This window comes from Nematolebias whitei, chromosome 13 (assembly GCF_014905685.2).
Source record: "Nematolebias whitei isolate Nwh7 chromosome 13, NemWhi1, whole genome shotgun sequence".
NCBI classification, from domain to species: domain Eukaryota; kingdom Metazoa; phylum Chordata; class Actinopteri; order Cyprinodontiformes; family Rivulidae; genus Nematolebias; species Nematolebias whitei.
The window spans coordinates 43064997-43075727 of record NC_056510.1 but is presented as its reverse complement, the minus strand read 5'-3'; the positions used below and the strand labels follow the sequence as shown (position 1 = coordinate 43075727).

At 42.1% G+C, this 10731-nt stretch overlaps 1 protein-coding gene across 1 annotated transcript; it reads right to left on the bottom strand.

The window, feature by feature from the left end:
- Window positions 1–5644: 5644 nt before the first annotated feature.
- On the bottom strand, window positions 5645–6571 carry LOC119419412 (olfactory receptor 6N2-like). Its single transcript, XM_037686719.1, has one exon. The coding sequence runs from the start codon at window positions 6569–6571 to the stop codon at window positions 5645–5647; it is 927 nt and encodes a 308-aa protein (XP_037542647.1).
- Between the last annotated feature and the right edge of the window lie 4160 nt (window positions 6572–10731).

Genomic DNA, 10731 nt, shown 5'->3' with positions numbered 1-10731 from the left:
ACACACACACACACACACACACACACACACACACACACACACACACACACACACGAGTGTCGACCTGAACTCTTCTCAGCTGAACTCAGTCCTGTGTGTTCTGCTCCAGTCTCAATTGCCACTGCCTCTGTTGTCCATCCATCCATTTATTGTAGATAAATTGTCTTTTCGACCTTTTGGTCGCTGTTATTTTGACTAATTAGTGCCGTTGTTTTGATGTGTGATGTAATACACATCAAACATTTCACTCTGGTTTTTTTTTTTTTTTTTTTACTGTAAGCTATTTATCATGTCTGAAATGTTATGCACTGTAATGTATGCAGGAGTTCCGACACAGCAGTTGTGCGCGCGTCCTGCAGAGCTGTGTGGAGACACTGTGCGTGAAACATCTGTCTCAGGGCGCACAGCTGGAGGAGGATGAAGACGCTCCCCGCGGGACATGCAGTCCGTGTCTCTGCTGGCAGGAGCGTGGTGCGGCCGGAACATCCACTCGTTGTACTTTTAATAAATAATCAAAATAAAAATGCTCAATGACTTTGGACTTTTAGGGGCGGAGTTGGCGAATCTGAGCGGTCAAAATGAAAGAGTTCCAGGATCTTGTTCTGACAGGATCCGACTCAAATGAACCACTGTCTGAATATCAAAAAACAAGAGCTGTTCATAACATATATGTGTAGAACGGGGATGTGAACCGGGGCTTGAGCCATCTTAAATACACTGAATCGCGCCAAATGTTTGAAACTCCGCCTGTCAACTCGAAGCAGTCAGCTGACTCTGAATGAAGCAGTGAAGTGGTTCACACGTCATCGGTGACGTCACATGAAGCGAGCTCCGGCCCAGTGCTTCACCATAACTACCCTGTCGAGTTTGAAGCGTGCTTTGAAGCTTCGGTGTTAGAGGTAACTTCACTTGTTTCTGCTGCTGTAAAGGTAAATGTTTTTGATTAGCCACCTATGGCTGGTTGGGTGCTACGTCAGTGCTGCTCTGCATATTGTTGCTGTTGTGTTGCTGTTTAAAGTGACTTGAATTTGTTTTTTTAGGATGTGTGCCAGTGGGTAGCACATTGAAACTGCAAATGTTTGAATTAACCCGTTAGTGGGGTTGTGACTTATTAAAGTACATGCCAGTATTATTTGATATTAATGTTATGTGCAGGCACCTTACTAATTGTCATTCAGTGCACAGCAGATTGCTGCTGTTGCTATATTATGCTCCCAACTTTGTGTGCATTTCTTTGGTCAAATGGTGTCCCCATTGAGTTTGTTGATTCCTATAAATATTTGGGTATCTTGGTCGACTCACATCTCTCTTTTAAGCTCCATGTGGAAAACTTGGTAAAGAAACTGAAAGTTAAACTGGGTTTCTTTTTTCAGAAACAGATCCTGTCTAACTCTGAATGTTAGGAAACACCTTGTATCTGTGACTTTCCTTCCCTCCATTGATTACGGTGACATTATTTACATGAACGCTCCTACAAGAACCCTGCAGATGTTGGATGCTGCAGATGTTGGATGCTGCAGATGTTGGATGCTGTCTATCATGGTGCACTAAGATTCATAACTGGCTGTGATTATCGTACCCACCACTGCACCCAGTATTCACTGGTTAACTGGACATCATTAACTTCATGCAGACTCTCTCACTGGTACATTTTCATCTTTAAATCACTTCTTGGTCTGTTGCCTTCATACATCTCCTCCTACATGTCTCTGCGTGAGTGCAGCTACAGCGTGCGCTCTCAGGACATTATTACCTGCAGTGTTCCCTCAATGAGGACTGAACTAGGCAAAAGGGCCTTCTCCTAATCCGCTCCTGTTTCCTGGAATATCTTACAAAAAGATTTGAAGCTCTCGATCTTGACCTACTTTAAGAATCTGTTGGACTCCTGGCAGGGACCAATGCAGACATGTTCCTGTTTTTAGTTTTCTACAGTCACCTTAGAATCTAGCTGTTTTTTTGTTACCTTTTCCTTTTAGCCATCCTATTTGTAAAAAAAAAAACCCCAAAAAAAACCTGCAGTATGACTTTTTATAACTGTTTATTGTTGTTGCTGTTGTCCATTGTTGTCATCTTTCTTTGTTGAAATCAGGTCTCTCTTGTAAATGAGTCCTCGAGGCTCAATGGGATTTACCTGTTTAAATAAAGGTTGAATGATTAAACTTCATGTGCTCTCATGTAGCTGGCGTTGTGTTCACCTGGTGCTAGGTGATTTGGAGTTGTGGCAGATTTGTTGTAGCACTTTAAAACTAACACTTTAGAGCCAGCACAGTAAAATTTTTGCGTTGCCACCTAACCATAACTATTCTTTTTATAGTGGTTTTTGTTTTGTTCAATTTTGTCTTTGGTTGTGATTATTAGGTTTTCAATATATATAGTAAAGGGCTGTTTTTAATGTTGTTGAAAATAATAAATAAAACATTTGTATTGAACACCACTTCTGTTTTTGTCATTTGAAGCCAGGCATGCCTGGTATTTGTAATGGGGAAATTCTAGACTATCTAGCATTATTTGAAGTCTACCAATTGGCTTTAGGGTCACGCACTCCGAGTCACTATCCGGGCGGGCCTTTCCCCCGTGTTACATATAACAAGAAAATATGATTGATGAGCTAATGGCTGGTTTGAAAGCAGCTAACACCAAAGTGGATTGCTTCTGTTTTAAAACAGTTTTTAGTTTTACAAACTTTATAGCAGTTTATGCTAAAGCTACTTTATAAACTGTTAGCCTACAATCTTTTCATCAATATGTGGTTGTTTACATAGAAATCAATGATTATTTGAAAGTTCAAGTTTTTTTTTCTTTTTTTTTTAGATGGCCTCCCTTCTCCCCTTACAGCCATCCTCTCCACACCATTATTATGAAATATTTATTCTAGTGACTATCTAGTGTAGTTTTTTTTTTTTTTTAATAGGATAGAAAGAGAGAAAAGACTCCAAAAGACAAAGTAAGACACCAAAATATAAGAAATATACACAAAGAGAGCACACGGCAAAACACCCGGCCACTGTCTGTTCACCTGCAAAGAACATGACAAAACACAGCAACAAAATACATATGTATAAAGAACTTAAAATATTCATGGCTTTGCAGTAAGTTTCCATAAATATATATATCCATACCTACGCCTATATACATACATACATACATACACATGAATATACACTCACATACATATCTATATATCTACATATAAAGCCTACATAAGCATCCCTGCTTCTATTTGTGTGTGGTTGTGAGCATGCATAAGTGTATAAGGCTTCTCTAATAGAACATTTAATAGTAACTGTGAAGCAGCAGAGACCCGACCCCCAAGACCAGAGGCAGACGAAAAAGGGGGGACCAGAGCCCAAGACCCCAGGAGGGACCCCGACCGCGGAGGCCCCAGGGCCACCCACACAGGACGAACCACTCACCCACCCCCCAGATCGGACCACAGAGGAGAACCGGAAGATCCCCACCAGCGACCACATACAGTGACCCCCCGGGGCCAACAGCGACAAACTCATAGGCCTCCGTCGGAACCCGCCGCACCAATGTAGGTCCAGGCCCGGGCACCGAGGCCCGGGCACCGAGGACTCACACCACCCAGGCCAAGGCCCGACAGGGCCAGAGGACCCGAGCCCCACCAGGCAGACACCAGGCCGAGCCGACACACGCCCAAGCGCCCAGCCCCCGATACCAAGGGCCCCAAGCGAGCCGGCAGGCAAGGGCACACCCCACCAGGGGGCCGCGCGATAGGGGCGCGATGCCAAGCACCCCCAGTTGTATCAAAGAGGGGGCAGTCAGAGTCTCGGCCTAACAAATACCCATTCATACACAGACACAATCACACAATCCCAACCTCATTCTCACATTCACTCACTCAAAGACATACGATAACGATACATTTCATTCTTATTCCCGATACGCACTCTATACCCCCCAGGTCCAAGACATGTACCCGCCCTCTACAGGGGGCAGCCCATGCCCAAACCCAGGAGGTAAACCCATTCATTCTCGAGTGGAGAGGAGCCAATATCCCAGACCTGCCCAGGCCACGCCCAGCCAACAGGACACCCCCCCCACCATGAAGAGGACACGCCACCGACCACCCCCACTCACCGCCAACAACCAAGCACGCGCCCCAGCCGACCGCCCGCCAGGCCCCGGCAGCCACCCTGGCCAGCGGGCCAACCATGGCACCCAAGCGCCAAGCTCAGGGGGTCCAAACAACCCCAGGGAGAGCACAGCGCCAGCACCGCCCACGGCAACCCCCTAGACCCCGAACCCCCACATAGTCCTGGTCAACACCCGACGGCCTGCCCTTCTCCCGGACCCCACCCCCGGAATGGCAGTTAGGGAACTAGGGGGGGAGAAAAAAAAAATAAAAAAATAAAAAAATAAGACCCCGACACATACACCCCCGCCCCTAGATGTGCTGTTGATGTGTGTTGTTGTAGAGTGCCATTAAAAAGGAAAGAAGAAGGAGCAAAGGCTGGCATGATGCCAGTTTCTCCTCCACCCCAACTCTATCCAAACCCTAGTGTCTAAATGAAAGTTCAAGTATTAGCAGCAGTGACATGTAACACTTCCTGTGCTCCCTGGGATCAGTTCATGCAGGAAGTAATGATATTGATGCCGGAATAGTTTTGCAATCTAAAAATAATGACAAAGTGAAGTATTCAATGACTGAGATTGCGTAAACCCCTACCAAATTTAAGATTTTTTATTTTTATTTATGTTAATATAATCACAAATACAAAGTACATCAACTGTAAACACATTTTGACCTTAAATAAATTAGGAGGAGGAGGAGGTGACGAGAAGAAGAATAACAAGAAGAAGAACAATTGGGAATATTATTTTAAAAGCATTTTACAAAGCCAAATTGTAACCTTAACTGAACTGAAAAGTTGTGTTCCAACATTTTTTAAATTATTTTTTACTTCTAAATAAAAAAAAAAAAAACTGATAGGTACATTTCTGTGATAATGTTTTATTTCATTTAGGAATCTAGTGGTAAAGTTTATATACTTATATTATTATGTCCTTCATTTAAACTTAGACACTATGGAGTCATTGATCCCACAAACAAACCTGGTCAAACAAAAAGTGAAACACTGGTCCACAGAATCAAATGTATCAGTTTCAGGATAAAAATAAATAATTGACAAGGTTTCTACCATTGTTTCAATGTTTAAAACTCATATCACAATGATGTTATAACTGTTAGATGCTGAATGTTTAAAAACATTTTAGAAACAAGTACACGTGATATATTATATTTATGATATAACAGTGATGTGAGATTATTGTAGCTGTCAAACTCTCTCTCTCCCCGTGTGTGCAGGTGCATGTGTGTGTGCTCAAGCAATGAACTTGTCCTTCCACTGGTGTGATGTAACTGTCTTTCTACAGTGCATCAGGTTAGAAAATGATAAAATGACAAATCTACTCTTTTTTTTCCTAATCAGACATTTTCAAAACAATAACAAACAAACTTGTGAAAAATACTTTTCACATTGTAAACATAAGAGCATCTTCAATATCCATTAGGTACAATAAGCATTGGAATTAGGGATGTAACTCGCTATCAAATGATTACACATATTCTAATTCCTACATTACAAAAACCAAATACATGTTTCTTATGTTCGTTGCTGTATTACTTTAGTTTTTCTTGGCAGGATATCCTCTTCAAGTGTTTAGTAATTTCTTTCATTTTTAGCCCATAAATGATGGGATTAAAAAGTGGATGACAAATGATAACTTGCAGAGTCATTGTTAAACGCACCGAGTTTGGAAGATCAGATTCTAGTTTTACTATGATGACATCAAATGTAACCAGGTAGGTAAAGTTGAGCAAAACCAGCAGGTGGGGTAAACAGGTTTGTGCAGCTTTTTTCTTCACCTCTCTACCACTCCGGTAGGTTATTACAAATATCTTTGCGTATGTAAACAGAACAAAAAGAACAGGGAGCACAGTAACATTTATCAGGACTATCAAACCATATATGGACAGCGCTGCTGAACTTACACAGTGAAGTTTGTAAATTAAATTGTTGCACAAGATTCCTTTTAGAATAAAGTTACAGAGTTTTGCATTAACACTCAGAGCAACAGGCACTGCTATCTGACAGGCAGATATGAGCCAAGAACAGCTCAGAAAAATAGCAACAGTAGTTTTGGTCATGACTGAGTGATACTGCAGAGGTCTACAGATAGAGACATACCTGTCGTAGGCCATCACTGACAAAAGGAGGAACTCTGCACCATTTAAAGAGTAATATAGAAAACTCTGAATCAGACACTTTGGATAAGTTGTTGTTTGTTTCTCAGATAAAAAGTCGATCAAAAGTTTGGGGTAGATGGATGTACTGTAAAGAATAGCATTTGTTAACAAAGCTGCAATAAAAATGTACATGGGTTCATGGAGGTTTTTGTGAATGCAAATAAGGCAGATAATTGTCATATTACTACAAAGTATTAGAATGTACACAGCTAACATGATCACAAAATAAAGAAATCTGTATGTTTGCAATTCTAAGTGTCCACCAAAGGTAAGAAATGTTGTGTTGAATTCAGAATCCATCAGATATGTGATGAAATAATATAACATACAGAACAAGCAGATTGCACACCTAACATACAGAGAAAAACATTTAAATAAAACATGTACTTTTGGATAAACACACACAGCCTCTCTCAATTACCTCCCAACAGAAAGTGTTTACCGCAGACCATGAGACAAGAGAGGGATTCTAAGATGCGTTTTATTTGGTGGCGTCACTCTTCAATGTCTTAATGAAACTCCACCAGGACCTTTAAGTGACAAACAAACAAGTTTTTTAAACCAGCATAAGCATGTGTAAGTGTATGTGTGTGTGTGTGTGTGTGTGTGTGGGGGGGGGGGGTATGTGTCTGTGTGTGTGTGTTTGTTTCAGGTTACATTGTTGAAACTAATTTTACAAAAAATCCTACATTGTGAGGACCAAAGCCGGGTCCTCATGAGGAGAAGTCTCGTTGGGGGGTTAGGGGTTAGGTTTACGAGTAGTTGCCTAGTACTAGTTTACCATTACTTGCACTAGGCATGTACTAGTATTGGTTAGGTTTAGGGAAAGTGTCAGGGTTAGGCTATAGAAAATGAATAGAAGTAAATGCAATGCCCCAAAAAGTATGCTTACAAGAACATGCGTGTGTGTGTGTGTGTCCTTGTTTATGCTACTTTGTGAGGCCCATTTTTCCAACTTATACTGTATTGTGAGGACCAACTGCTCCTTATGGGGCCCAAAGCCCGGGCCCCATAAGAAGAAGTCCCGTTGGTGGGTTAGGGGCTAGGTTTAGGACTAAGGTGTGAATTGAGGATGTGTTAGGTTTAGGGTTAGGTATGTACTGGTAATGGTTAGGTTATGGATAAAGGTCATGGTTAGGCTATAGACATGAATGAAAAATGAATGGAAGTCAATGCAAAGGCCCCATAAAGATAGCAAAACAAACCTGTGTGTGTGTGTGTGTGTGTGTGTGTGTGTGTGCGCGTGTGTGTGAAGGGAGGGGGGTGGAAACCAGTGTTCAGTTGTTGTGCACTTTAATCTGTATTTCTTGTTTGAAGTGCAATAGTATAGTGAAAAGAAATGTCTGGGCCTCCCTGCTCAAGCTACTGCCCTCGCGACCCGACTTCGGAAAAAGCAGAAGATAATCAGAATCAGAATAAGCTTTATTATCATTGTACTGAAATACAGTGAAATTATGTTCGTACAATCATCTGAAAGATGGGCTGAGGGCTGAGTGCACGTTGCTGCTGCTACTGGAGCATGGCTCCTTATTCTTTATCAGAATACTTTGTAGATAGAAAAGGAGAAAAGGATAGTGGTATTACAAAAAATATCTCTTAACACCTTGTCCTTATCAGGACACGATTTAAGACGTCAAAAAACTCTAAAAGCAAACGCATTTATAACACATTACTTGTGCATTTGACACCAACATGGTGAGATTTTTCCATGAAGCACTTCCAGATAGTCCATTGTCCTGATAAGATGTTGATGTCAGCCAGTACATCTCTGATGAGCATTCACAGAAGTTCTGGGGGGAATAGACATAGCTTTTCCCTAGTTTACACATATCCCAGGAGAAATTTGATGTCTGCCTGCTTCAAGGCCAGCTGGGGGAGTCAGAATCAGTTAAGCCACAATTGTTGATTTTTTTTTACGCAGACTGTTTTTTTTTCTTGTCAGCCTCGAGTCCTGCTGGTACTTTCAATCTCAAAATGGACAGATTTGTAGGCATTCCACTGCTCCGGGCTTATAGGCCCCTTCCAAGGTTGTCCCTAACATGATAGCGACCATAATGGATGGATGTTTCTGTCTGTTTATGATGCTTCTGATTGTGAAAATGGGTTTGTCATGTTATTTTCCTCTTCTGGTTTGCCTTCATTTCTGTTAAAGTCTCTGTTATTGGCTGTAGACTGACACCATGAGTCAGAGACTTTTTGCGGCAGACATGTGGGGGGGGGGGGGGGGCACTGCAAGGGTGGTGGTGTCACTGAGTGGAGTTTAGCTTTACTTAGCTCTGCATAGCATAGCTCTGTGTAATTCCCCATTGTCCTGTATGATTTTACTGCAGAAAACTGTCAAAAAATAGCAGACTTGAGTTTACCAGATTTAAATTTAGCAGGAGTTAGTTCAGCTAAAAGTTTTCAAAGTTGGCAAAAATGCTAATCTGATACATGGAAAGTTAGCTCTCATATTAGTGGAGTAGCGGAACCATGCCCACTACTGTATGTACCCCAAACAGTGAGATGAATAGTGATGGGTGTGGGATTCCTGGGTTTTTTGCCTGTCACTCACTCTTCCTTCCACAGCCAATTACTTCAACTCACTCTACCTGCTGCTGTTCTGAGGAGGACTGCCTGATGGGGTATTTAAACACCTGCCAGACACCTCTTCAGTGCTGGGACATCTTCTACCAAATGGACCCTCCACAGCCTGCCTCTTCAGATCCTTCTTAGGATCTCATCTCTCCACTGGACTCCATCTGTGGATCAACGGTGTCCTTCAACATTCACCATTAAGGCATTCTCAACTGGGTCAACCTGCTCCTCTCTCGTCCGCCAAATAACTCAGGACTGGATCTCCTATAAAAACCCAGGACCTCTCCTCTCCTTCTTGGCCTCCACCTACAACACAAACAGTAAGGAGTCAGCTTTCTATCTCAAAGAATTAAAACATTCAAAGAGACACCAGAACCCATACTCACCTATTCCTCTTCTCCCTTACAGCTGCGACGACAAGATTCACCTGTAAATAAAGTTCACTTACCTTTTGTAGTCCTGACTCTGTCTTTATTGAATCGGTCTGCTCAAGTGGGGGTCGACGTTGTTAAAACCTGATAATGGGTGTACAGTTTTCCCACAGATCCCAGAGAAGGTGTCAAAACTAGATTGCCAAAAAGTCCGCAGTTTGGGACAGTACCAGAATGTATGCAGGCATGTAGCTGGAGTTTGTTTATAATGATTACATGCGGGGTCCAGGTTGGCTTTGATCTTGGACAAATTGTCTTTGGACCAGTGCAGCCGGTGTACCACCTTGAACTGACTAACAGCATGACTCAGACAGACTGAGGATGAGTAAATGTTCTTGATGATTTTTCTCCAGATTGAGTCAGATATGGATTCCGCCAAGTCCATTTCCTATTTCAGATTAAGGTAGGGATGGGGCTGATCCGATATCTGTATCCGATACCAGTATAATTTACACATCTGATTTTTCCGATCCAACCTGCAGAGATTCCTGATCCATGATACATGTTGGCTTGAAACTATGAAATGGATTTCCTGAACAGAGGCATGTCTTATTAACCCAGAGTAATAAGACCCACCTCACATTCAGGAAATCAATTTCATAGTTTGTAACCAGCTACAACATGCAGCAGCACTGTGGCTAAAAGCTAACCAACTTTTCATTGAAACATGTCCACTTTGTGGAAGTATTTTACACTAGAAACACCACAAAACAAGACAGCAACGTGCAATGTCTGCAAAGCCATATCACTGCATTAAACCGCAGTAAAGTTAGTTTTACGTTGGACATTCGAGCTCTGTGGCTTCAGCGGGGCGCTACTCTTTGCTCAACCTGAAACAGGCAACTCGACTCCAGCCAGCCGCACTCAATCTGCCCGTCTCTGAGGAGGAGCAGACTGAGCGCGACTGACCAAAATCAGGCTGCTTGCTTCGGACTGAACAAGAAGAAGACATCGCTGAAGCCCCGGAGCTCGAATGTTTACTGAGAAGTTGCTAAACTTCATCGTAATTAATGACCAACCGCTATCAGTTGTAGAAAACAAAGGATTTCACAGCTTGATACTTGCAGCCAAGATATAGTTTACCCTCCAGGAGATATTTATCAGTACAACAGTAGACAATCATAACAAAACATATGAATTCAAAATTACATACATACATATACATATTTATGTAAAATACTAAAAACAGGAACATGTCTGTGTTGGTTTATGCCATGAATTTAACAGATGCTTTGTTACGACTCGAGTAATCCAGAGTTGTATGAGACCCGGAACGAGACAGACACAGGCAAGTACAAAAGTGACAGTGTTTATAATTCACAATAAAATTATACTGTTGTCTCTCTGCAGCTCCTGGAAGAAGAGGGAGGAGGTCAGAGGAGGTTGGCAGGCGATCAGGCAGCATTAATGAGAATGTTTTCTCTCTTACAGATTGGAAGATCTCCTTTTAGT